This window comes from Coccinella septempunctata, chromosome 2 (genome assembly GCF_907165205.1).
Source record: "Coccinella septempunctata chromosome 2, icCocSept1.1, whole genome shotgun sequence".
NCBI lineage: Eukaryota > Metazoa > Arthropoda > Insecta > Coleoptera > Coccinellidae > Coccinella > Coccinella septempunctata.
Genome location: NC_058190.1, coordinates 52,718,531 through 52,745,377, shown reverse-complemented (window position 1 = coordinate 52,745,377; position 26,847 = coordinate 52,718,531). Strand labels below are relative to the sequence as shown.

Here is a 26,847-nt window from a genome sequence, read left to right as displayed (position 1 = left end):
AGCCTGGTAGACAGACGGCAAATCGACCCGTTCGACCAATACAAACCGTTGCACACAGGTCACGTGACATAAGAAATGTCAGAATGGAGTTGAAATGCGATGGTAAATTCAATTGTTTAATTTCGGTATTAATATGTTTTCTTTTATCGGTTACTTATGTAGGAAGTTTATATATATGGAGAACTGCACAAAACAGGTAAAGTTATTTTAAATTTTGTACTTTTTCGACACTATTCTAATTTAATGTGGAACGATGAAGTATATGCTACCCACGACAGGCAGGATGCCCCCCTTTCTGCACTTCCCTCTGCCCCGCAAATATCTTCACTGTAGTTTACAAATGTCAAATTTGAAGGTTCTCGTTCGTCGGAACCGGACGTTCAGTGCAGTGGTGGGTGCAACGTCTAGGAAATGGGTTTTTCCTCAGTTTTTATTAGTGATGAAACTAATGATTTTTTTCTATTTTCATTTCAGAGACCACCCAGATGTAGTGAAAAAGAGGTTTATAAGTGTATTCGTAATGTTTTTCATTTCACCAATATTTCTTTATATTGGCATTAACAAGTCTATATTAGACCAGGTGAGTAAGCTGATATAATAATTAACAATAGCAAATTTTTTAAATTTTCTCCGTACCATTCAAGGTTCCTTTGAATATTCTTTTGGGACTGAGGGTCAAAGGCTTATTGCAAGGAATATTCATGCCATGGTTCCTGACGATGATTTTATTTCTAGGACCTCTTGCAATGCAGACATGTAATGGTTATTTGAAATTGTACACAGGTAATGGTAGAAACTACCTAGGTATTCAAATTCGGTAACTATTTGATGTTTCAGAGCCAATGCACTGGATATCCAGCTTTAAAAATTTACTCTGGATAAGAAATTTTTTGGTTGCCCCATTATCTGAAGAATTTACATTTAGATCGTGTATGATGCCTTTACTCTTACAGTGTTTTCCACCTATGACTGTTGTTTTTACAGCACCTCTGTTTTTTGGAACAGGTAATGAAAAATTCCACCATTTTCTTAAGTTTTTTTTTTTTCAATGGACTAATTACATTTTCAGCACATTTTCATCACCTTCAAGAAAGGAGAAAGATGGGATTCTCCTTCAAATCAGCTTTACAGATCTCATGTATGTATTGTTTAAAATTCAAAACCAGGATATTTGCTTAATTTGACTTTACTGACATTTAGGTTACTTAACCTAAATGTCAAGATCTGGACTGCATTGAAGAATTTACTTTTCAGGTTTTCAATTTGTATTCACTACGCTATTTGGCGCATATTCTGCCTTCATCTTCCTCAGAACTGGTCATTTTGCTTCAATCTTCGTAGTTCACGCTTTCTGCAACCACATGGGTTTCCCTAATTTCGAAGAAGTGGCAAACTATAAGGGGCCTAAGAAAGTGACTATAATTTCCTTATTTTTTGTTGGTTTAATTTCTTGGTGCTACTTATTATTTCCTTTGACGGAACCTTCTTGGTACTATAATGAATCTCCATGGACTGCTACATCCAGTTGATGTTGATATGCAATAATTGGTTTAGATAATTTTTAATTAACTTTACTGCCAAACTTGACAAAGATTTTTAGGACGTTTTAAAGTAGGTACTGACTGGAGCATATTCGGATAGAAATCAATAATATGGTCCACTTGGTTCATTACTTCGACTTCATACATGGTCATCTTGAATATCTTTTTTTTCTTGAAATTTCTCATATTAGAAGTTGTATATTTCGAACCAGTTTTAGTTAATCAATCTCTAGTCAAATAGTAGAATCACCCCTCATACATTTCATTATTGTGGTGCTGAACCAAAACACAAAAATAATTGCAATAATCGTCAACAACTTGTCTACACTTCCTTTTTGCCATATTTATACTAACCTATCTTCCTCCTACTTGGCTGTGATTGTTCTAAAGGAAGAATTCTGCATATTCGAATTTCTGAATGTGAAAAAAAGTAAAGAAAAAATTTTTTCAAATGGATATTTCTAAAAAAAAAATCAGCTCAAGTAACACCCCAAAGCATATTTGTTAATTATGAAAAAATGTTGAGAAGAGTGTTAGATATGTAAAACGAATAAATTTGAGTTCTGTTGAATGTTGTTGATTTATTGAGATATTTCATTCTTTCCATCCAATCTTTTTTACATATACATATGTGTATTTTTCGTTGTAGAACAAGTATCTGTTTGTTACAGTTTTAAATCCTCTCAAGTTATCCTTTAGAAACCATTTTCATCGATATAAAAGTTTCTTATCAAAAACAAATAGAATAAATTACAATAAAGAATTTACCGACATGGAAAAGTTCCACAAATTATGATAAATATGTTATTAACAATATTTTTCATTATCACATTCCAGTACAACATGTGCTTATGTCCACCAGTCCATATTTCTCGAAAATACAGTTTCATTATATTTGAGCAATGTATATTTTAAATTACGCTCTGAAATATATCAAATACAATAACAACATGGGAGTTATATAATGAGAAAATAATTGTCATTATATTAATAATACTATTTAAAAGAAATCAAAATTGTAAATAGTTATTTCACTTCAACAACTTAAGATATACATATAGCTTTGTTTGTTTTGGATAATTTTATTTTTCCATGACCAAATCAACAAAGTGATAGCAAAAAAATGCTATCGCAATTATGAATCTTCAAAGTGAATATTATCTGCCAAAATATACTTAGAAAATGCATTGATTTGGTGCATCTGTGAGATAACTTTCAAAGCATAAGTGATATTTTCATTTTTTTACTGGATCGAATCAGAACTTGGTCATTAAGTCCATTAGAGAAGCTACAAATGAAGAATTTAGGTTAACATTAAATTCTACATATCATTCGCACCAAACTAGCAACCTTCAAAGGCTGATTCAATAAATGAAGTCAAAAATAAACGAATAGCCAAAGTTCAACAAACTGTAAGATAAATATAAATATATTTAAAAATTTATATGTAAAGAGGAACTAAAAAAATTACAATAACAAAGTGGAAATTGCAAGCAGTCTTCGAAAAGGGAATCGGAGGAAGTTCAGGGTCGCTCAGCATCCTGAACTTGATTCAAGAAAGCCACGTTGCTGGCTTTAAGCCGCGCAGCTGCCATCAACGAGGGCGACGGGGACATGCAGGGCGTCGAGCACAAGCTGTTGCTCAGATCGCACTGACCCAGCATGTGCAATAATTCGTCGAAAGAGGGTCCTCCGTTGGATTTTCCTACTGGAAAACATTGATCGTTATTGAATGCCTGGAAAAGCTCTTAACAATTTACTTGTATCCGATTTGTAAGAGAGATCCAACGCTGTGGTCAAGTCCCACATTTGAATGGAACCGTTCGAGTGTCCACTAAATATGAACCTTCGGGGTCTTGAGCCCATCCTGCTTGATCCTTCGCATTCGTGAACGCAAAAAGCGCTCACGGTGCTTCCGTCCACAGCTTTAATTGTACAAACTCTGTGGATAAATGTAAAATTGGTATTTGGAGCTTAAATTAGGTTAGATAAGAATACTGAACACAATAAATGAAAAAAAAAAATCTTTATAAAGTTCGATGGATAAGAACAACAATATCAATGGACAATATAAGTAAGGTTATGTGGAATTTTGGCTTCGATCCATCCGTGGATCTGGTAGTTGAATTCCCCACGTATTGCTAATTGTAGAACCATCTACGACCACCAAGCAATCTTTATGTTCCGTTCCCTCGAAAAAAAAAACGATAAAATCCGTTAGAATCCTAAAAGGACACGTCATTGGTGATTTTCAATCGTGAATGCCCAGTCGAATGTTACGCCCCTGTGCCGTTTCCGATCTACGATCTTCAAGTCCGAAAGCGTAATCGGTTATCATCGGCGCTGGTCGTATAACGTGAAGTTAGCTGAACCCCGTAAATTCTATGGTTTTTTCCGATGCCTTCTGAATATCCCATTTTCGTCCATTTTTTAAAATCATTCTGTTCATCTTTAGTCAAAAAGGAAAAGTTTGGTCGGCAATATCATTCGTCGACTTGCGACATATGCTAAAAGTAAAACCCTACTTTGTACTGGCGAAGATTCCATACAACAAATATGAAAACTCTTTTTCAACTTGGAAACACGCTCTAAAGATGAAGACAACCAACTTTGCACAACACCCCCACTAACATTCACTTCTAGCTAGCAATATTCCACCTCACTAATATTTTCCATCTCCTTGCAGCTTAACCATCGCATAATGTACCTCCAACTTTTCATGAACAAGGGATGCATGTAGTGAGAAGTATACATTAAAGGACCTTACCTTTTCCCATTGCTGGCCAATCTCACAAAAAGCTGATCAGAATCGGGTACAACCTTCTGTATGAAAACCTGTTCGTCGTCTTGCTCGCCGAAAGGACCACATTCATTAGCGATCGACTGACTCAAATACGGTTCGACCGCTTCCAGGGAAATTATCTTGAAGGAGGCCTCCGGAGTGGAACCCGGCTGCGTTGATAACATACCCCTGAAGCGGGTAACAGTCCAACTTCGAACATGATTGTATTCGCAACAAACCGAGACGAGGTACTTTTCAGACAAGGTGACCTGAAGTCCAAAAATAAGCGAAATATGAAGAGTAACGCTAACGAAATTCTCGTTACCTTGGTTACTGGACTTTGATGGACAGTGAACGTTTGAAAGAGCTGAGGTCCGTGGCTCACAGTTTCTGGGTGCTGCACAATGACTCGGACCGAACCGGAAGTTGTGCCATAGGCTATTTCGATCCAATTTCCACACAAATCTGTACAAGATACGTTACATAATTATTGAAAAATCATCTGGGAAGGTGTAAACTGTAGTGGTTCAGAAATCTCATTAAGGCACTAAACCATTATTGTGCGCATGCAAGGTTGTGTGATTTCTTCGAAATGAAGAAATATTAACAATTGCTGAATACAAGAAATTCATCAAGACAAGTTATTTATCAAAGAGTTAATGATTAAATATTGGAAAGGAAAATTTAGGTTCCAAATTCTGGCAGAAAAAATGCTTTTATTTATATTGAATAACTTTCCTGTGATTATCCACATACTGAATGAAATAAACTCAGTAAGCCAGCAAGAAAAAACAAAGGATCAAAGCAACTTATAACATTGAAATATAGGACTCTAAACTTAATAACAATTCCCTGATATGGTTAAACAGAGATTAAAAGTTTGAGCAAAGGTCTAATTTTAGAAAAATTACTGGACCTCCTTTACCAATCTACATGTAGCAATAACACGATCACAAAATCGAATAAGTGACAACAATGGTTAGTAGATTTCCTGCATCGAGCTTGGTGTCCTTGTGTTAAGTACCAGCATATCACAAAATGCTGTAAAAGTGTGCTCAAAATCGATTGGATGACGAATCGGAACTGGCTTGTCGTGAAAGCTTGGAAAAGTCAAGTTTGGATTGCAGAATCTGAGGCTCGTTATGATTGCATTCAAAATAAGGACAATGTAAACTTTCAAAAAGTATCTAAGATAGGTGGTAAGCTTAAAATGGTGGCATACCTTCACGGTTTCTCTCTGAAGCTGGCATGAAACACAAGGGCTTAGTTTTTCGGTCGTTTGATTAGCCGGAAAGTTGAAAAGAAGTCAGTCATGCAATTTGAATTATTGAAACGATGAATGTTTGAAAAATTTGTTTCCAAAGTCCCTTTTTTCAAATGAAAGAGTGTCTTCCACTTAACATTTGGCTTAGCTGCTTAAGTTAATGAAAATGAAGCAGTGAAGAATGCAACTAACACATATTCTTCTTCAGAGGAAGTTTTCTTATACAACAAACATTTATGAATTGATGAAACTTCGAAAAAAAAAGAATACACTGAATGAAAACCATAAAATTTCAATTTGAATTTTTTTTCAAATACCATTGACACATAAAGACAAAGAAGAATTCTTATGGAAAACTTACTGGTTTTTGGAGTGAGGTATACGGAAATAGCTGTGACAGCATCACTATTAGGGTCTCTATAAAGTTCAGTCACTAACAAATCATTGTCTTTCATCCTCAATGGAAACTTCTGCATATCTACAAAGGAGGAGAACAAACAAATGAAAATTCATTCACTTTACCACCAGTGTCGCCATCTAGAGGTAGAAATAATCAAACACTTACCTATGTAATAAATACACCCATTATTACACCCGAGAAGCAAAATAGATCCAGCTGTATCGAACGAGGCAATAGGCATGACATCTTGCGTCTGCCAATGCTGCGTCATCGCATGCCAAACCCCCAGTTTTCCAGAGGAAGAAAGGGCTACCAACTGGCTACCGATAAAAAACAAATATTCCACCCTTACATGAAGATTGAAAATACCTGTCAAAGATAAAATATTCTTCAAGGTGTTTTCCCATTCACACACAAAACGTACCAATATTTGTCTTGTCCCCAATGTCCGAAATACCCCAAAGTCTAATTTGCGTTCCATAGGATATAGCCACCATTTTGGTGGTCTCCCCACAGCCCATTTTAGCGTTGATGGCGATGCGTTCAATGGTACTATCTATATAGGGGCTGGTAAAAACTTGTTGCCATCCACTCGAGTCTTTCAACCTGCGAGTAAAGATCTAATAGACTGTTATTGGATACCATGAGAAAATATTTACCTGTAGCACACGAAAAATCTGGCATAAGCGACAACGATCCAATTCTGGTGCGCCTTGATGATCTGAACCCTCAAAGGATCAGTCCAATTCGAATCTAAAATAATTTCTTTTCAATGGAAACAAGAATTTATTTGAAGCACATTAATGTCAATTCGAAGAAGTTTGCAAAAGAAAATTTATAACAAAATTTCAAACTTCAGTCTGACTAAGTGAAAAAGTACTAGTTCAGAGCTGAAAGAATTGCTCTATACCAACAACAGATAAATTTTCATTCCATATAAAACCTACTTACTTGCTGTCCCAAATACTAAGCCAACATCGTTTCTGATCAGTTTATTCAGATCTGCCGAGGAATTTCTAGCATGTCTCAGATCGAGAGAAGCAGTCCTAGAGTGGGATCGGCTGGTCAAACCACGAAGATCCTGTGAACTTCGACTGTAGCTTGTTCCTACCCCCAATCTCATCTCCAAAGACGAATTTCTAGAGTGCCCTGAAAATTTAACATAGTTAAATGTGGATATCTCATTTCAAGCTGTGCCAAGGTCACAATTCCATATTTCATACCTGAACCTCTTGTCTGCCCATTACCAGAAGATGTTGGTACTTGAGGCTGCACTTGAACGGAAGTTGAGCTAGAGGAAGGTTGATTTTCTCCAGCATGTGAAGGATCTGGAGAATTGGAGGTACTTGTATGAGGTTCAGGTAATTTAACCAAATGCCCTGGCTTTGGATTATGGACAGTAACCTCCACATGATTAATCTTTGGTGGATCCTGAGTTGGAATAACTGAAAACTCACCAGGTCAAAGTGAATCTAAGCTTCACACATTTTAAGCTTACTAGGAGGTGGCAAATAGCCATAAAAAAGAATGTCCCCACAAGTGGATTGAGTCAATTCTTCACACAATGTTAATCTTTTGACCAAAGGAGCGATATTGTAATATTCAGCCTCATGTCGTAGGATTCTAAGATTGACACCACTCAATTCGATTTCCCTTGTTCTCAGATAATTCAATATGAGAGAGAATATTTTTGGATCCCTATCAATGAATATGCAGCCTTTCTCATCTCTCAGGCTCGATATTCTACCGCTAATCAGAGCAGTAAAGAATGTGTCTGGAATAGATGTCAATGTTTGACGAGAAGTCGAAAACCTACAATTAAACCTGCGTAAATAGGAATTATCTTCGAGTAATACATTATTACCTTTTACCACCAACATTCAAATGTAATATATCAGCAGAATATAGCGGATGAAACGACATTTTTGGCAGTAATTCAAGAGCACTTATCATTAATTAAATAAATATGATAGTGGCAAACATGGAATACATTTTATGTAGATCTTTTTAGGGCCAATGTGGTAATTAATACTTCTTTGCATGGAGTGGAACTACACTGACTTATAAATTTTATAAGTGTGTGATAAATAAGTTATCTATGATGAAAAACACTAATAAACAGATCAATATGTCATAAAATCAAAACATCAAAATTCTGATCTGACGCATGTAAGTCAACAGTCAACTCATTTTGACATACATACGTCTCTCTCTCTGCATCCATCCACTACTTGATTTCCGGCCTGTTCTGTGTTGTTCATCGTGAACGATTAGTACGAGCACTAAAACAATTTTACTTGACCACCTTGTGTAGCTGGCCGATCAAGTGATCGGCTCAGTAAGATCAAAGAGGATCCTCTTTGGTAAGATCGAGGTGCGGGTTCGATTCCCGCGTTGGTCTGGCTGCAAATATATTGGATAATTTTGAGGTTTCACAACAGGAGTTTGCAAATTTGCGTATATTCGCATTTCTTTCTCGTATGTTGTATGTTGTGTGCCTTTAACTATAATGAAGCTGAAACCAAGGAGATAATATCAAAGATTAACTAATAATAATATTATATCTCCTTGATGAAGCATTAAACATGAAACAAAGTTTGGTATACCCGAAGATTAGCTCTATAATCTTTGGGTATACCGTTTTGCCTCTAAAAGAGGTTTTAAGCCGGCCACAGACACAGAGAGAAGACGGCGTGCAACATGCAAAGAATAAAGAATGATAACCATCAACGCTCGTGTGTTTCCCAAACGATTTTTTTAGGTACCTATTTCTGTAAATGAGCTTTATATCTAAAGAATTAAAAGATAGTTTTTCATGAAACAAGTGTATAATAGAGAAAAATCAGTTAAAATTATATGTAAATGGTTTCGTTTCAATATCCATGACTTCTTTGTGATGTAACTTAGTGACTCCTACAGCTGAAGCGGCTGAAACTTCTCTTCCACAGTAGAAAATCTGAAAGAACAATAGTAACTAATTCCAATCTTTCTGTAAAACAAAAAATTATGTACCTTTCTGCCTATGAGGTTTTCGAATCTTGGTCTAACAAATGACCAAGCTCCCATATTTCTTGGTTCTTCTTGGCACCAAACTATCGCTGAATATGAAAGCATATATTCATAAAAAATTGTTTTTACCTATGTAACATTGTTTTCGAAGAGCCATTTGTATAGCGACATTTACCTGCATTCCTTTTGAATTTTTCTATTTCTTTCAATAACTCCGCTGTAGGGAAAGGACAAAAAGATTCTAGTCTGATTAAAGCTGTGGTATGGTCTCTAATTGCTTGTTTTTTATTCAAGAGGGTGTAATAATGTTTACCGGAAGTTATCAATATTTTCGTTACTTTTTCTGGATCACACGTTGTGTCACCTGAAACGATTCATTATATTTTATTCTGAAAGGTGTTTTTATCATGTATTTTGTTGTACCTATGACAGGCATGAATGAAGTACGTGGAGAAATTTCAGAAAAACTCGAAGTAGCTTCCGCCAATCTCAATAAAGTTTTTGGGGCTATTATAATCAGAGGCTTCCTGAAGTTTCTCATCATCTGCGAATGGAAGAAAGCGATTACTCTCAAATTCAAGTTTAAATCGCGTTTACAATGAATTATCGCTTAAGTTTCTGTGGTATATTTCGTTTGTCTCAGTATGTTTGAAACTGGTAGCCCAAACTGCGTTGGAAATATACAACGATAATACCTTTGGAAATATGCATTTTTGATGTGCAAGGGGAAAGGAATCGTGAGTTTTTGATGGAAGCAAAGAGTATCAATCGATACTCTTTGATAGAAGTGTGCTGTGAACTTTTTGTGGTTGGTTCAAGGTCGTTGGTTCGGAATCTGTCAGTGTCATGTCATAAAATCGTTTTTTTTTCTGTGTACCTGTCTCCTCAGTAGGTGGAAATACTGAGCTGGCGTACTTGGCTGACAAACTTGCAAATTGACATTATCTCCGTCTACCCTGTCTTCTTTGGAATCTGTCTGCAATAATATTCTCTCGATTCTTGCAGAACTATGATCTGGACCGGCACCATCGTAACCATGGGGAAGTAGCATGGTAAGTCCACTGCTATAGAGCCATTTAGCTTTCAACATAAATCAAAACATTAAGGGTGATTTTTGAGATAATCTCTATAAAAACTTAAATATTTTACGACCTCCGTGTACTTCTAGAATTCGAGTTTAATAATCACGAGAGTCGGTCATGGTTTCAGCCCTATTTCAGCTGAACCATAGAAAACCATTACTTACTTTCGCCACATGTAACAAAGGTGTCCACTGGTATTTGGGCTCCATTGAAAAAATCGCCGAATTGGGCCTCCCAAATGCACAGATTTCTTGGAGACTCTAAGCTAAAGCCGTATTCAAAACCGATCACAGCTTCTTCCGATAGGGTACTGTTGGCAATTTCTAAAAAACCTTGCTGATCCTTGTGTAAATGATTGAGAGGGATGTATAATTCGTTAGTTTCTTGATCGACTAACATGACATGGCGGTGAGAGAAAGTTCCTCGACCCACGTCCTGACCACTTATCCTCACGTTGAAACCTTTAAAAAACTTTTTAATGTTTATCCAGCGTAAAAAAAATCTTAATTCACCTTCATATAACAATGACCCAAACGCCAGAGTTTCTGCTGTTGCCCAATCAATATAAGCGCCTTCGGATATTTTGGATAAACGGTTTTTAACGTAGGACTTCAACAAAGTGGGATGTATATTCTACGGAAAATTTCAATTATTCGAAGAATTTCGAACAGTGATAGATTTTTTTTACGAATGTGTCAGGATATTGCACGGATTTCATTCCGAGGAAGGTCAAAACGTCTGAGTCGACTCCTGTATCCCAAACAGTTACTTGATCCTTGGCTTCCTCGAAGTCTTTCCAATTGCCGTTGAAAGATGGATCCTGAAATTCCGATAATGATATACCCATCGTATTTCGAACCTACTCGCAAATTTTTTTACCTGTGGTTGGAACGAATCGCAACTTTTGTAACAATCGTTCAGCCATTTGGAATGGGAGGATGTTATGTCATTCTTTTCATCTTCAGTCAACAAACCATCAGCGATCAGTTTCTCGGAGTACAAATCCGGAACCGTTCTACAAGTACACTCTGCATTTATCTAATTTTTCGAATCGTTAGGAAAGAAATGTGTGGAAAATCTTCCTCGAATTATTATAGGTTGATTGAATGTCGTTTTTATCATAATACATTGCGTAAAAGAAATTAACGCACCTTATGGAAATCTTAAATTTATTCTTCAACTGAAGGTGTTCTCAATGATAATTATTTTCATCAGAATTATGCATGCATATGTTATCCACTTTAAACGGTTTTCTTCAATACAGATGTTTTTTCCCAGCAGGAATAAAAAAAGATGATATTATCAGATTTTGAATGTATTGGCTCCATTCTAAAATCAGTTGTTCTCGATCAATTCTAGTGATCAATAGTTTTTCTTTCGTTTGATTTTCTACACTCGATCGCTATGCAACGCGAAACACGCAATTTGACCCAAGAGAAATGTGCCCAAGCGGTAGTTTTGCGAGAAGAAGGGTGGACATACACAAGAATTGCAGAAAGGTTTGGAGTTTCCCATACAAGTGTGTCCAGAATGTTGCAGCGATTCAGGGAGACAGGTATGAATGTCCGAAGACCGGGATAGGGTAGACTACGGGTAACAACTGCCATTCAAGAACGTTACTTGAGAGTTTCTTCGTTGAGACAACGGTTTGCAACCGCTCGCCCCCTTCAAATTCAGCTAGAGCAAACTCATGAGGTGCAAATTAGCACTCAGACAATAAGAAATCGCCTCAGACAATATGATTTAGGGCCATCGAAGGGCGCGTTTGGATTTTGCGAGAGAGCATATCCATTGGGAAGAGGCCGATTGGGAAAGAGTTCTCTTCACAGATGAGTCTAGATTCTGCCTCTACCATTGTGATCGACATTCCCTTGTATACAGACGTCCACATGAAAGATATGCTCAGTGCAATTTCCACAATACTACTGGTTTCGGGGGGGGATCGATTATGGTATGGGGTGGAATATCTTTGACTGCTCGCACATAAATAGTGGTCGTTGATAATGGAGCTATGAATGCTGATAAGTATATAAGGAACATTCTTGAAGAGCATGTAGTGCCATTTGTCCCATACATTGGTGAAAATTTCATTTTTATGGACGATAATGCCAGACCCCATCGTGCGCGCGTTCAGGAGTACCTTGAAGAGGTTGAAATCTCTCGAATGGGATGATCAGCAAGAAGTCCAGATCTCAATCCGATTGAGCGGGTTTGGGACAACCTCAATAGAAGAAAATCATCCAGCTACTCTTAATGACTTAGGAATCCAACTTGGAGAAATCTGGGAAGGATTAGACCAGAACATTTTAAGAACACTCATTTTGAGTATGAACCGTCGTTGCCGAGCTGTAATTAACGCAATGGGTGGAAATACCAAGTATTAAATCACTTATCAGCATTTCAGTATTTTGAAAATTGCTCATTTCTCTTCTTTCACATAAGATTCGGTGAAATCCTGAATTTTTCTTCCATTTAATGTGTCTTGTTTCGTTCAAAACCTTCCTGAGAGAACATAAAAAATAAGTTATAAAGTCAATGTAGAGTTGATTTTCATTAAAATTGAGATTTTCAGAATGTGCGTTAATTTTTTTGCGCAGTGTATATCACCACAGCCTCCTAAAGTACTCTATATAGACGGCTGCAAAGATCAACTAATAATAGACTGAGTTATCTGCAATCAAGCATTCTCTAAAAGAAGGAATGTGAATATTCCTCTGCATAGAAGTGTGAAAGCCGCAAGGCTCAATGCTTTGACTCATAGTGGCAGCTGATTTTGGTGGTTTCACCTTCTTCATTTTTGCAGCATCATTAGGAATACCTTGTATATGAAACATGAATAAAACGAGGAATTTCTTCAGTCATACTTGCCTTCCCTTCAACTTACTTTTTCGAACGTATAATTTTATACATCAGAGGGTTCGTGAATGATGGATCATCCAATTCATTATGTCCCCATTGTCTGTAACAGTTTATGTCCAGAAAAACGTCCTTTCTAAACTTTCTCTGATAATCAAACACAAGTTTCGTGGCTTTGAAGACCAACTAAAATCAAATGCAATGTTGAAACGCTCTATAGATCCTCATAGACGGATCTACAAACCTCTGGATGGTCACCATTAACATGCACAACAGGGGCTGAGATCATCTTGGCTAGATCTGTGCAATACCTCGAAGATCTTCCCCTCTCCGCCGGCGTAGTGAATCCAAGTTGATTGTTTGTTACCATGTGAATTGAACCGCCTACTTCGAAATGAGGCGTTTGGCTCATGTTCAGGGTTTCTTGGTTAACCCCTTGTCCCATGAGAGCTGCATCACCATGCACCTTTATGACAGACAGACAGATTCAAATTTTAATTTAACGGACCATTAAATCATAATGGACATTCCTGCAAATGGTTATATCCTACCTGCAAGTTTAATATTTTGTCGCTTAAACGTCCATCTCTGCCGTAGTCTCCATCCCTGTGCATCATTTGCTTCGCCCTGGTTTTTCCCACGGACACAGGGTTTACGGCCTCTAGATGTGAAGGATTCTTCAATACCGTTACATGAACCTTTTCGTTCCCATAGTGTAGATCCACGGAAGCGTCTGAAAGAATCATCGAAAGAAGCGTACTCAACATTCGTTCACGGAATAATTACTTATGTGGCTGAGTACATCCCCGGTGGCTTGGTAATGGCCTGGATAATCCTTCTCGCCCTTCAGCCTAAGGAAAATTTGAGAGGGTGGATATTGGAGAAGACCTGTGAGTATATTGAGCCTTCCTCTGTGAGGCATTCCACTTACTATCTCGCTAATACCTTCTACAAAATGATAAAAAACCTTAAAACACCCTTCAAAAGGCCAAATACACAAAATAAAGAAAGACAATGAGAAATTCTGACTGACCCTTGGCAGAAAGCCTGAATAACTCCATGAAGAAGGGTATCATACCCTCTGCGCCTTCTCCCCCGTACCTTTTCAAGCCTGGATATTTCGCCGCCAAAAACCGATCGAATTCTTGGGCTTTCAGCATTTCCTTAGCCATCTGGATTTTTACCTTATCGTCTATGGTTATGTGCTGCAATTTTTCGAATTCTTTGGCGAACCATTCCCGTTCTTCCTCTTCCTTGAAAAATTAAGCGTAATTCTCCAACATTTTTGAATTGAAAGAAACGCTCACCTCTAAATAGGAAAACTCTGCCGAAATATGCTTCGCGTATGAATTTTCTAAAATTATCACAGCTTCTTGAACGGTTATCTCATCTTTGTCGCATTCGAGAATTCCTTTTGTGTTAACCCTATCTCCATTTTCTAAACTATACCGACTTATATTCAGTTCAGGTAATTGCCTGGTGAATAGGTTATTTTTATTATATAAAATATAATGGAGTTAATGAAAAAGGCATTACTTTATATGTTCCTTGATACAAACTGGATCAATTTCAGCTTTTTTATGACCATGTTCTCTATAAGCTGTTACTAATCTGTAAAAATTGCTTTCCTTGGACCTATTTTGAAGAATATCTTCAGTAACTGCGAATGAGAAAAGATTGTTGAAAACACCACGTATATTTCACTTCGTCCAGTAGTTACCGACTGACCCCGGTATAAAAAGAAGAAAGTGAGGTTAAATCTGACTTTTTTGATAAAATAAATTATTTCCCAACTTAAAAATCCTGCCTACTCACTTAAGTAATCCTCCTTTACTTTTTTCCTGAACCCAAACACATTTTCACTGTGATACCATTTAGAACAATTGATTTTTCCGTTTTTGAGAACACGAAAATTGTTAGATAAAAATTTATACATTTTAGATTGAATAAGCAGTTTCTCGCCGGACGGAGATAAAAGAAACTGACATGTACATTTAGTTGTGATGTTGACCAATATTATTCTTGTCGTATTGATACAGTTTTAATAGAATAGATAACGTTATCAGTGGTCCTGACTCCTGAGGAATCTGGTAACTTTCGCTGTTTCTATTGGGAGATTCTTTTCATTCTGAATTGATTATGTAAATTGGGGAAGTTTAATTAATTCTTTTGAGTAGGTATTGTCTACTTGATGAATAGGTAATCTTAGAAAATTTATTCGTTTTGAAAAAGTTGAAGAATGGCGAATATGTATCACCTTCAGACCAGAAGTTATCACATCTATTGTCAATTAAAGAAAAGTTGTGAATCTCAGTGAACTAACACTTCTCTTCATCAATATCAGGGGATTTGAATAGGAAAAAATGAAATAAAAAATTCCAATGAACTTGCTGGAGGCCATCGTTTATTTTGGATTTCTAAAAACAAAAATGTACATACATACTATACAAAAATAATTTCCCTACAATTGAAGATTTATATATGCAAATTTGTTCGAAGGGTTATATCTTCCCTCAAATTTCTGGAAATGCACTTCCAATCAACTTTTTACCATTATACGCCAACGTATAGGTTCTTATCACAAGTCGTTTTCCACCAAGTTTCAGTGGACACACTCTATCTGCCCGAAGAATGAAACACGTCGAATACAGAGCCATCTCTAATTCTGGACTGGTCCCTATAAACATCGATCCGACAGGTTTGTTGACTCCGTGGAAGTCGAAATTGAATTTTATGATAGCGCCTTTCTGTAGGGCAAAACAGAGAATCACCACGAGGCATTTTTTCGATTTATATTAATGGTGGAGGAACTTACATCGCCCAAATCAATCTTTTTCAAGTATCCTAAATAGTTGGCCCTGCGACTAGATTCTTCGCGTTCGAAGTACAACCAATTATGGAGACCGGAAACATCTCCCTTTTTGAGTTCACCTAAAAATACGTGTTCGAACCCACTGGATCCCAGCTTGTTCTTAGCTCTGGGATAAAGGTTGAACCACATCTCGTATAGTAATTTCTCAAATTCTCTTTCATTCCCAGTGATTGCTCCTGGAAAACAACAGGCATCCTAGATATTTTATCTTTCGATAGGGATTGAGGTGATAGCCAATTAAATTGAAGGAAATTGAGGGAGAAGTAGGTTTTGAAGGTTAAAGTTGTCTCCACTTGTCAAAAATGACAGATTCTTTGACAGGAGACTGGAGGATATGAAAGTTACCTCTGTCCATCAAAAATTTTCTAGTTTCCCTCATAACATCTGTGTTTAGTATAGCTCTCAATAGTGCATTTTCTTCTTGTTTTTCCTGGTTAGTGTAATCTTCATTGACATTACTCTGTACTATGTAATTATCATACAGAGGTAGCAATTTGGAAATTGTTGGAATGCTATAAGCTTCCCTACTTATAGATAGTAGACTAAAAATATTTCAAGGCAATTCATTCTCTGTTTCAATAAGAATCTGCAATATAAACTTACGGTAAAGGCGCTTCATCATTTTTTGACCGAGATGTAGTTCTTCCCTGGTAATTGATCTTAACATACCGGGCAGCATTGTTATTATCTTTCAAGAGTAATTTCTCAGAAAACTCCCTCAATTCATTATCTGTCACCGAAGGAACTTCTGATTTACCAGCAGTGTTTCCTTCTGCACCATTTTTTCTGTCATCGCTAAATTGAATCCCTGTGGAAGGGCGACCGGTGGTTCTTAAACTGGATTGTTGAGGTCTAATATTAGTATTTGCTCGATTGTCAACAGAGGAGGAATAAGATGTGTTGGGACTCAACCGTGCGTTCCATATGTCTACTTGTTGACGTACAAAAGAAGCTTGCGTAGAGGTAGGATGATTATTGTGGTTGTAATTTCTTCTTTCACCAATTGCAGGCCATTCTTTGTTGTTCAAAAGAGAACTGGCAGTGGTATGTGTTCTTGTTTGGGTATGAACATTGGAATTACTTCGATTTGAGATGGGTGTACCGTGATTATTGATGTTCACAGGTTGTATTGGTATGCCGAAAAGATCATCTTCGCCTTCAAATATAATTCATTCATTAAATTACCCATTCAGAGCAGCAAAATGAAATTTCCCAAGGCCTAATATGGAAGAAAGCATACAATGCTAGAACGGCAGAAATGTTTGGTTGTCTATTTTCCGTCAACACTCATGAACAACTGAAATCTTCAAGATTCTTTGAACATTGATCATTTTTCTGCAATTTCAGCTGTTGTTATCATGCTCATAAGATTAGTAATGCACTTTCAATGAGTCATTAGACTTCAAGCATATGCTTTGATGAAACTAAAAAGAGCCCTCAATTGATGAATGAAAGTTATTATTATTACAACAAACAATAAATGGAATTCGGTTGTGGCATGCGTGAATTATAGCTACAAGAGTTCTTATACTTACATAGATATTCAGAAAATAATAGAATAAAAACTAATAAACATGATGATAAAACAGACCACAAAGGAGACATTTCATCTGGTGTTCCATATGTTCCAGAACTTTTTGTAGTCCTAATTAATGAAACTCATAGTTTATGAGGATATGGAGATAAAAGTTGACATTCTCCAGATACTGATCAAATTATTTATATAAGAACTTTGTTCATGTTTAGAGTCACAACAATTTTTGAGGTCAAGTCATGTCACAAAAATAAACATTTGTTTTGATTCGATTGACGTTTGCGTCAATGATGACTTTTCCGTTGTTTGCGTTAGGGATTTTTGTGATTGTGGTTGCCTCATTTGTCTGTGAAGCCCCAGCATGTGTCGATGTCAGTTGTATGTTGTTGTATATTAGTGTTCTGTGGTTGTATCAAAGAAAAACTCTTTTAAAGTTATAATCAAATCTATGATCAAAGGGTTAATCTTCGGAGGAATCCCCTTGTTATCTTGTTAATCTTTGGTTGTATCATTTGTCTATGGGTTGTATATTCGTATTTTGTGGTTTCAAAATGTTCAAAATGACCTGTTTGTTGGAAAGATGATGAGAAATGAGACATTCATTAGGGAAATCACTTCTATTGAGATATTTATTATTTCGCTTACAAACTATACACCTTATTGATGTGATACTGATATTGACAAGAGGTAAAATGACCAGAATTATAATAATTACACTCGAACATTAATCTTGAGAGATTCATGCTCTATTATATCACATTATTGACCATAAGCGGAAAGAATACACAGCCCCAAATGATGAAGCATACACTGAGGGCTGCGAAGGTCCAAGACCTCTGTTTATCCCAACCAACTAGAATCTGCTTAGGTTGAATTTTCGTGCTGGACAAACTGCGGTTATCCTAGAACACAAAAGCGGGATTACTTAAACTCACCCTGTATACTTTAGAGTGTCCTATGAAAGACCGAATAATTTTATTATATGGCGAAGGCCGCCCAAAACTATGCAGGACCCAGGTGATAAAATCTCATCGTCGGAAGATGATGTTCAAAATATACAAAAACCGAAATAAGAAAAGTATTTTTCTCGATATTCAACTCGAATTTCATCTCAATTCTCAACCCTAATGTCCCCAAATATAGAATTTATTCGATATATTATGGAAATGCCATTGCGATCATCGAATTTATTCTCAATTTCTTAATTTTTAATTCCTTATTATCAGGCTGTATAAGAGAAGGTTTAAAAATTGCTTTTAGACCCAAAATATGAAAACTGGATTTCCGCGAATTAAGAGAGTTGTTTTTTCCTTTTTTACAATACAATTCCCCTCAATTTTTGACTGGCGAAAGGGACAAGCTTAATCCAAAACATGATAAATGTTGTACAGGCAGTTTTTTCGATAAGCTTTTTGTTTAGCCTATCGCAACATTCCATTTAATTCAATAAACGTTCGCAATCGAGAAATAAATATTTACCTGTGTTGAACAAGAGCTTGGTGCGACTGCTGCAGTCAAAACCTCCCTACTGGTATTCATTTTCACAACAGATACGAGTGATTCTATTATAATATTAGCTACTACTGATAACACTCAATTGTACGGCACATAAACTAGATATCCCATAAAAAATCGCTGATAACACGATTATCGTTATTGATTCATACGAATATAATGATCAAAGATCACATTGGTATACCGTACAATTGGAAGTTTTGGTATTTGTACGATCAGAAATGATCTTCGGATGGATCCACTAAAACTGCGGTGAAATGTTATGTTCACTGCAATGTAACCCACTCTGCAGCAGTGGATTAGTAATAGTTGGTTACCTTGGAGTTGAATTTATAATTTGTTTATACTATCGAGTAATTACTCAATGCATAGGATTTTAGTTGTGATAGATAGTGTATAGCTGAGGAAGTGAACAGAGGTGATTTCGGAAGATGAGTCATATTGTTGACAGTCTATTAAACCCAGAGTGGAAAATGCCTTGAACCAAATACAAGACGAACAATGTATTGTAGTGAAAATAGTTTCTTTGAAAAAAATAAGGAATTCATTGTGAAAGCAATGTCAAAAAATAATCATTTTATGGATGTTGGTAGAAATGAATATATATGAACATTTCATATTTTCGAGATTTGTTCCTGATAACATTTTGAATCTCTTACGTTCATAATAGATAATATGATTATTGAACTCGTAATATACACTTTATGTCAATTTGATATAAAATCTAGGCCCCATGCTGAATCTGAAAAATGCTGAAGGAGGTAAACTTTGGTTCATAGGGGGACATTTTATACGGTTGGTTCAAATCAAGGGCCGTGGCCCTCCCTTTGAGAACTTGAGAGAAATATTCAGATATTCAGATCCACCATGATTTTTCGTGGAAGAAAGTTGACCCTTGAAAAATCCCCAAAAAGATGGGCTAAAATCGTTTTCTATGTCACTTTCGTAATCGATATATTGTGAGTACCACTGCAAATTACGAACCTTTGTTCACAATTTGCATCCTTTTGTTTATTACGGTGAAATTATTCACGATTGTAATGGAAACAAATTCTTTGGTTCAATTTTCGATAACATGAAAGCTCATGAATAGTCATTAGGTGGTTTTTAAACACGCTCGTAGTGCTATAAAATACAAATATTATTTATGTCAATCCATTCGTTTTTATCGGCGATTTTCCAAGAATTGCAGCTGTAATTCTTTCTTTTATCAGTAATGTGAATGGAAAATTCCATCGTATTCGTATTCGATGGTTTTTCATATGAAATATAATAGTTTAGATCGGATTTTTTATTGAACCCATCTTTTTCGTACTTTTTCGAAGGTCAACTTTCGAATCTCGTAGCTTCCAGGAAAATTATCGTAGATCTAAATGTGATACATATTCTGAAAGAGCAACTCTTTTAGTAATAAATCTGGGAATTTCATCCATTTCGGCACAACCGTTCTGTCTTGACGATTTTTTAACTGATACCATCTTTTTGTCCTATTCCTTTTCGTGTAACACCTGCCTTACCCAAGATGACCCAATAATTACCCCAAAAAAAGAACATTTCTCTAACAATAATTTATTTAAAACTTAAATAAAGCTCCATATACGTATAAAAATATTGTACATGACGGTAACCAGAAGGTATCTATATACAAAAATCGTGTGTAGCATACTGCCACCATCCAACCAAATGGAAACACAAAATATCACAGTCAAATGATATCGTACCGCTTCAGCAACCCGTACACAATCGCCCAAATGACCAATAATACTATGAGCGCAACTAAAAATATCGTTTTCTTGACGTGCCAAGGGCTGCCGGCCAAATCGGGCGGATGGTGCCTCTGTCTGGCTTCGTGGCAGTGTATGGGCTTGCAGACCGTGTCCGGCAGGGCCATCCTGGCCGCCCCCGAGCTCTGCCCCTGACTCTGGTTCATGTTCTTCAGTTCGGTGTCCACGCGAACTTTACCTTTCTCGGTCAGATCCGGATGTCTTTGTGACGGGTTAGCCATCTGGAAGGAGAAAGAATTAAATGATCGATATGCTTATGCTCCGATCGGGAATTGAATCGAAATGGAAGCTGTCCCGACCATCGACTACGCTGGACAGTCCAGAGAACAGCTCAATATCTGGTGACAAAGCGTCGGTAGCCCGAATGGTTGTAGCGTCGGCTTTAGGACCGCAAGGTACCGGGTTCGATCCCGGGCTAGAGAAGAAATTTTCTGGTCAATACGGTGTTCGGGCCCCAGCATTCACTGTTGGGTTAAAATTTTCAGTGCTGTGTCTAAGATGGCGTACAAAACACAACTGGTTGTCCGAACTCGACAAGCTCCAAAAGCTTCTGCTGAATTTATTACAACAATTTCATGTATACATGTGAACCTAGGTTGGGGTAAGTCTGATCGATCAAAATTAAATGAATCTTGGTTATATTCCACTGTGGCATTATGGTTGGGGAGCACAAGAGGTAAATTCTGTCAGATAAAAATAAAAATTGGCCATAGAGGTCACAAAAATGAGTTTTTTTGAATTATCTTCTCTCCTGGGCTTCAAATCGTTTTCGCATTCATTAGAAAAGTTGAAGAGCATAAAGTTTCCTACAAATTTCGTCTGGAGCAGTTTTTTCTACTTCTAAACGATTTTGAGCAATATGGCGATGAATGTCCAGGGTGGGCAAAATTCGTTGTCTATCCGAGAACTATAAGAGCTGGAAGAAAACGGAAGACACGTTTCAGAGCTATTTTTAGAGAAACAAAGAATGGTGAAAACCGTAGCCTCCTACTATTCTTCGTTTTTGAGTTATTAGCAAAACATGATATTTTGACGATTTCGAAAAGTTCTCATAACTTTTTTGTCTTTGAATTTACAGGTCTGAATCTTGAACCTTCTGCAGGCACTTTTTCACGTGGAATCCACTGGCGAGCTCAAAAAATTTTTTCCAACAGTTCGAGCAAACCGAAACCCTTAAAATTGGCCATAAATGTCACAAAAATCAGTTTTTTCGAATTATCTCCTCTCCTGGGATTCAAATCGTTTTCGCATTCATTAGAAAAGTTGCAGAGCATAAAATTTCCTACAAATTTCGTCAGGAGCAGTTTTTTCCACTTCTAAACGTTTTTGAGATATATGGCGATGAATGTATATTAGACTGGGATTCTACATTGACCTTGGCCTCGCATGTGTGGCTAAGCTCATCATCCTCTAGCTCAAAAAGGGTTAGGAATATGCAAAATAGCTTCAGACAAAAGTAATGAAGAATTTTGTTATCTACAACTTTCATGATGAATACAAAAACAATTAGAGGTACAGGAAGGGAGGTATTAATGAAAACAGCAATGTTATCATCTTCAAATTGTCAGATTGAACTATAAAAAAAGCAAAAATCTAGCTAAAATTCGCTCTTCTTCAAACAATAGTTTTCGTCCTAGTTAAATCATGATGCATTTGAAAGTTTGGCAGTTTTTCTTCATTCCTTCATTCCAATTTTGATTCGAATAGTTAATATAGGTATCTGTAGACTTTCGAAATAATCGCGAAATTTGCAGCCAAAAGTTTGAGAAGGTATCGCAGCTCTCAATCTTATCGAGAAAGTCCTTTTAGCTTAGTCTTTCAATGACTAATGACTATGGAAAAATCTTGAAAATCGGTTCAGCCATTTCTGAGAGTAAGCCGGATAAAATCACAGCAGACAGTGGGAAGAAACTGTGAATAAAATTTTAAACTGAAGAGGGGGTGTTGTTTCGAAGATACAGACAGACAGGCGGACATACCTGCATAAAATCCACGTGATCTTTCGGTTCTGAAGATGCACATCTCAACCAACGGAACCACTTATGGACGTACCGCCAAACGCGTCCGTCGAGTTAAAACAGGAAAATTACTTCAATTTACTCTTGGTTCAATTGAACTGAATAACGCGGCTCGTCCGTCGTCTGCGAAATAACAGACAGGCTAAACCCACGGTCTATCTCGTAATTCGGTACGAGGTGCCATTTTCTGTTTACCGTTTCGATATCGCACACAGAATGATAACGACCTTCTCCGGTGGCACCGAGTCTTCGGAATCCAGACCACAGATAACGTTATCGACGTGTGTCTTTGGTGGATACCTTCGGAAATGTTATCTGCTCTGATTTTCCGATTGCTTAATCATCGGCGCGCGATAAGTCCTCGATGTTTTCGACCGATTTGTATTGGTAGAATGTGCGTAGATACGTAGGGTTGATTCGACAGTCTTCACGAACTCTCTATGATTCATCATTTTCAATGAAAAACCTTTGGAATCGATAACGAGAAGAATTGTTAGCGCCAACCCTGACTAGTTGCCATTTTGGTATGTGATTTTTACGTGTTTCATCCATAGACCTATTAAATACATAAAAACTATGGTTTCATCTCGATACTGACCATAGACTTTCTTCGTCTATGATTAGGACGAAAGTTCAAGTCAATACGATTGATTTGGTTCAGGCATAGACATAGAGACATGGACTGTGCCTTCCCTTTATATCTATGCATGAAATACGGTCAAAAAAAGTGACAGAGAGAAAAACACGTCGGGAATGCAGTTGTCTTTTTCTAGAATTTTGATTGGTCTACACTCACCTCTATGTGAACAAAAAAGAGAAAGGTATATCCCGACGAGCTTTTCTCTCTTTCTAATAAATAGCCAATTTCATGCTGGCATTGCTCAGTCCATGTCTCTATGTCTATGGGTTCAGGCAATTCAAGTTACATAACGTCATTTCATTGCTAAATCATACTTTTGGTTATGGTTATGGTTTTGAAGACGCATGCACGCAAAACTACGGACTTATATGACTCAAAATGTTACCCCGAATAATAATCCGAAAAAATATCAGCTTTAAACTTACACAGTTGTCTACCACAGCATCCGATACGCAAGAACCAATATCACCGATTCTGACCATCACACATCAACACACCGAACCCGTGTATATCAAAATCGCTTATCAGCAACGGTACAATCAGGCCAGACTTAGACTTCTACCTGTGTTTCTTCGTCAAAATCACTTTCACTTCGCGGTTCTATCGATTCGAAAATAATGAACCGAAAAATTACTCTACCGCGTTCAGCGAAAGGAAATATTTTTGTTCAAACAGATGCTGCTAGATAAACCAGCCTGGGGGCCATTATAACGACTGTTTAATTACGCAACAATAAATAGGCAAGCTGAGGTATAATTTTCATCGATTCATCGTAATTCTTAGGCTTAGGAATCTTGAGAAAACCCGAATTTTTCTGACCAGGAACTATCCTACCAGTAGCTTGTCGTAATGAGCTATTAATTCGAGATACTGCAAAAAACGATTTCGCAGTGCATTAAACCGTATTAGCCGATCTTGTGCGGCGGTTGTAGCTCTTGCTCTTTCACCCCCATAGCCACCAGTATCATAGCGATTCTACGCTCTACTATTACCTCTACATTTTGAGGGTTAGCAACTTCTTGTCGAGTTAAACCTCCTTTTGACCAACACACTGATTGATAAAACAAAACTTAACAGGATTGATCCATATATAAATAAGTAATACATAATAGAACGAAAATAATGCCTTGAATGATTCATTTGATAGTCTTATGGGACAGTGTATGGGCTATGGATTACTTTTTCTTATGCGTAGGGAGTCAATTTGTGTAATAAAAATAATAACTCACTCTGAGGGGCCCTATGCAGATGAAAAACGATGGCGAATATCCGGCAATGGCGAATATGACCACACGAAAGAACATTTTCATCGCAACAGTTCCAAACTGCGATAACGTAAACGCCTGATGGATTTATAAACATCTGTGAAAGGAACCCGCAAATGCACCATTATCAAAATCGAGATTAACAAGACTAAATAATAATAATACCCGCTTTTGTCCAACTGCAACGGGCGTAAACAATGAGTTTTACTTTTGCTATGCATTTACACACGATTACCACTTATTCTACAAGTTTTGGCTGTATTAGTAAGCGTTGATAAAGGTCTATCTAAAGATCCGTTTTATTCATAGCTTCGACATTTCGATCGGATTCTTGGAAAATTTCAAGTCTTTGAGGTTTCCTGGTTTCCTGCGAAGTAAAGGCTACCAATATAAAGAATCGACTGTAGTATACAATGTCAATAGCTTCCACCAAAGTGAAGCTGTAGCAATGTCTTTCCTTGGAATATATTCGTTCAAGTCAGAATAAGAAAAGATCAGTTTTTCAACCATATCTACAGAGGGGTTTTCGTTACAGATAATACACCACTACATGTAGTGATGCAGAATTACGTCGGATCATTTTGAAGACAATGAAGTACATTTGTTGCTTGGTCCCCCCAGATATAACAATTTTTCACCCAGAGAATAGGTCTAGGACGTGGGAAATAGATTACTCCATTCACCCTATCCTCCACAGACTATATAGTGTCACTTCAAGATGAGATACATCAAGAGGAAATCGACCATCTTATTAGGAGTATGCCTCAACATGTTTCTTAGTGAATAAGATTTGGTGGACGTCCAACATATCATCATCAATTGAAATATTGAAATTAATAAACCAGAATAACAGATGCATTAAATTTTGAAAATATGGTGGATGCGCAATCAATCGTTAAGACATTGGCAAAATTATTTCTTAGTAGGTACATATGTTATATGTACCAAAATATATAGGGATTTATACAAATGTGTTTAATTTTTAATCAACTTATAATGTCTTCTCAGATTTTCAGGTTATAACCCTCGGAGAATATTTTACTTTTACCAGTTTTTTACCTGTGATAAGCAAGTTGCATCAGTTTTTCTGTTTCTATACGTATAAAACAGAGATTACTCTCCTTATAAAAATTTTAATTACTTCTTATTTTATGCAATTTTTGCGTGTCTCTATCGAATTATAGCGAATAATAGCATTACAGGAATAAAAAAAGTGTGTACTTATCCAAGATACAAGACTAATGAATCTCAAATACAGTAGAAAACATCGTTGGTATCTTTCCTATCACAATTACTGAAAGGCTACCTAGTAGTGATATCCACAATTAAGTAATGATGTTACTCAACTTGTAACAACACCAGTTACCCAATTCTGAACGATGATACTACTCCTTGTACCGGATTTTAGGTGATTACCTTTTATCAACTACTAGTTCTTCCAAACCTGTTGTAATAATTATCGGATAATGTTTTTTCATTTTCTTTGTGCCGTCTTGTTTTGAGACGGATTCGCGATACGTGAGTGGGGTGTGAAGTTCTAATTATTGTTGGAATACTTTCGAAAAATGACGAAAATGTGCATGTTCTCGTGTTATATTTAAAAAAAATATATTTTTTCGTACTCACCACGGCTTTCCATATCTTTCTGATCTTGGACATTAGGTGATCCGTTCCATCTCATGAAATTTCGAAAAATTCAAAAAATTTCACGAATCCGTTTTGTTGACATAAATAAACTGACAATAATCTATTTGCACAGAAAATTTTCGAACGTTTGATTTGGCAAAAAAGTCAAATACAGTCTCTTTCTTCCAATTTTGATCTTCTTTTTCCCGTGAGGAATTGGAAAAACATTTTGCTATGCAGATATTTCTAGATAGAATGTCGTATCAGTTTATTTTGTACTCAACACAAAACACTTGTTTGCACTGATCTGTATATTTCTAAGGTTGTGTGGAATAGATATAATTTTTTTTCGATTTTGAAAACATAATCTATACTCATGATATGTATCAAAAGTCTTTTCAGGGTAAAATCCCCATTACTCTTCAATAAAAAAGTTCTTTTTCAAAGATGGCGACCTTTTTTGAGGTTAAGCGTTTGGAAGCCGCGCCTCATCAAAGATATTACACATGTGATATCTTTGCGCCTCATCAACAACCACATGCTCATTTGAAAAGTTGCGAAGCCGTTTAGCGCAACATACCCCTAGTCACAGAATAAAATCTTTGAACTACCATTTATCCATTGTTATTGTTCATTAGGAGGAAATGTGATAAATGAAC

The 26,847-nt window shown here is 36.7% G+C and overlaps 6 protein-coding genes across 13 annotated transcripts in view; 2 read left to right on the top strand and 4 right to left on the bottom strand.

Moving 5' to 3' along the window:
- Positions 1-59: 59 nt before the first annotated feature.
- LOC123308354 (CAAX prenyl protease 2) lies at positions 60-2,112 on the top strand. 2 transcript variants are annotated; one of them, XM_044890972.1, is made up of 6 exons: positions 60-196; positions 475-580; positions 645-783; positions 838-1,005; positions 1,070-1,138; positions 1,255-2,112. In XM_044890972.1, the coding sequence occupies exons 1-6, from the start codon at positions 84-86 to the stop codon at positions 1,527-1,529; spliced, it is 870 nt and encodes a 289-aa protein (XP_044746907.1). In that variant the 5' UTR covers positions 60-83; the 3' UTR covers positions 1,530-2,112. The 2 variants fall into 2 exon arrangements, with proteins under 2 accessions (XP_044746907.1, XP_044746908.1); XM_044890973.1 differs by lacking the exon at positions 60-196 and adding an exon at positions 372-391.
- On the bottom strand, positions 2,103-8,179 carry LOC123308353 (BTB/POZ domain-containing protein KCTD3). Of its 4 annotated transcripts, none has more exons than XM_044890968.1 (12): positions 7,852-8,179; positions 7,486-7,811; positions 7,211-7,432; positions 6,939-7,136; positions 6,647-6,740; positions 6,412-6,593; positions 6,153-6,356; positions 5,949-6,065; positions 4,649-4,788; positions 4,309-4,592; positions 3,302-3,483; positions 2,103-3,246 (listed from the first exon to the last, which is right to left on the bottom strand). In XM_044890968.1, the coding sequence occupies exons 1-12, from the start codon at positions 7,938-7,940 to the stop codon at positions 3,065-3,067; spliced, it is 2,220 nt and encodes a 739-aa protein (XP_044746903.1). In that variant the 5' UTR covers positions 7,941-8,179; the 3' UTR covers positions 2,103-3,064. The 4 variants fall into 4 exon arrangements, with proteins under 4 accessions (XP_044746903.1, XP_044746906.1, XP_044746902.1 ...); XM_044890971.1 differs by having other exon boundaries at positions 7,486-7,799; positions 7,852-8,178; XM_044890967.1 differs by having other exon boundaries at positions 2,103-3,249; positions 7,852-8,177.
- Positions 8,180-8,796: 617 nt separating this feature from the next.
- Positions 8,797-14,989, bottom strand: LOC123308163 (probable 2-oxoglutarate dehydrogenase E1 component DHKTD1, mitochondrial). 2 transcript variants are annotated; one of them, XM_044890721.1, is made up of 17 exons: positions 14,750-14,986; positions 14,471-14,594; positions 14,242-14,410; positions 13,968-14,187; positions 13,721-13,882; positions 13,486-13,667; positions 13,179-13,400; positions 12,963-13,120; positions 10,958-11,093; positions 10,767-10,898; positions 10,591-10,711; positions 10,243-10,539; positions 9,874-10,076; positions 9,420-9,540; positions 9,172-9,360; positions 9,000-9,085; positions 8,797-8,943 (listed from the first exon to the last, which is right to left on the bottom strand). In XM_044890721.1, the coding sequence occupies exons 1-17, from the start codon at positions 14,868-14,870 to the stop codon at positions 8,830-8,832; spliced, it is 2,757 nt and encodes a 918-aa protein (XP_044746656.1). In that variant the 5' UTR covers positions 14,871-14,986; the 3' UTR covers positions 8,797-8,829. The 2 variants fall into 2 exon arrangements, with proteins under 2 accessions (XP_044746656.1, XP_044746657.1); XM_044890722.1 differs by lacking the exons at positions 8,797-8,943; positions 9,000-9,085; positions 9,420-9,540 and having other exon boundaries at positions 9,206-9,360; positions 14,750-14,989.
- Positions 14,990-15,324: 335 nt separating this feature from the next.
- LOC123308165 (poly(U)-specific endoribonuclease homolog) lies at positions 15,325-17,621 on the bottom strand. The gene is made up of 5 exons (XM_044890724.1): positions 17,342-17,621; positions 16,410-16,962; positions 16,152-16,348; positions 15,750-15,982; positions 15,325-15,681 (listed from the first exon to the last, which is right to left on the bottom strand). The coding sequence occupies exons 1-5, from the start codon at positions 17,409-17,411 to the stop codon at positions 15,448-15,450; spliced, it is 1,287 nt and encodes a 428-aa protein (XP_044746659.1). The 5' UTR covers positions 17,412-17,621; the 3' UTR covers positions 15,325-15,447.
- A 264-nt stretch (positions 17,622-17,885) lies between these two features.
- LOC123308166 (cell growth regulator with RING finger domain protein 1-like) overlaps positions 17,886-26,847 on the top strand; it is a 43,497-nt gene continuing 34,535 nt past the window's right edge. Inside the window, exon 1 of the mRNA XM_044890727.1 lies at positions 17,886-17,923. Coding sequence (XP_044746662.1) covers positions 17,892-17,923 — 32 coding nt within the window. The 5' untranslated portion in view covers positions 17,886-17,891. The remainder of the gene's footprint in view (positions 17,924-26,847) is intronic.
- LOC123308167 lies at positions 20,409-26,345 on the bottom strand. 3 transcript variants are annotated; one of them, XM_044890729.1, is made up of 2 exons: positions 26,189-26,345; positions 20,409-20,860 (listed from the first exon to the last, which is right to left on the bottom strand). In XM_044890729.1, the coding sequence occupies exons 1-2, from the start codon at positions 26,219-26,221 to the stop codon at positions 20,561-20,563; spliced, it is 333 nt and encodes a 110-aa protein (XP_044746664.1). In that variant the 5' UTR covers positions 26,222-26,345; the 3' UTR covers positions 20,409-20,560. The 3 variants fall into 3 exon arrangements, with proteins under 3 accessions (XP_044746664.1, XP_044746663.1, XP_044746665.1); XM_044890728.1 differs by lacking the exon at positions 26,189-26,345 and adding an exon at positions 24,527-24,741; XM_044890730.1 differs by lacking the exon at positions 26,189-26,345 and adding an exon at positions 22,619-22,937.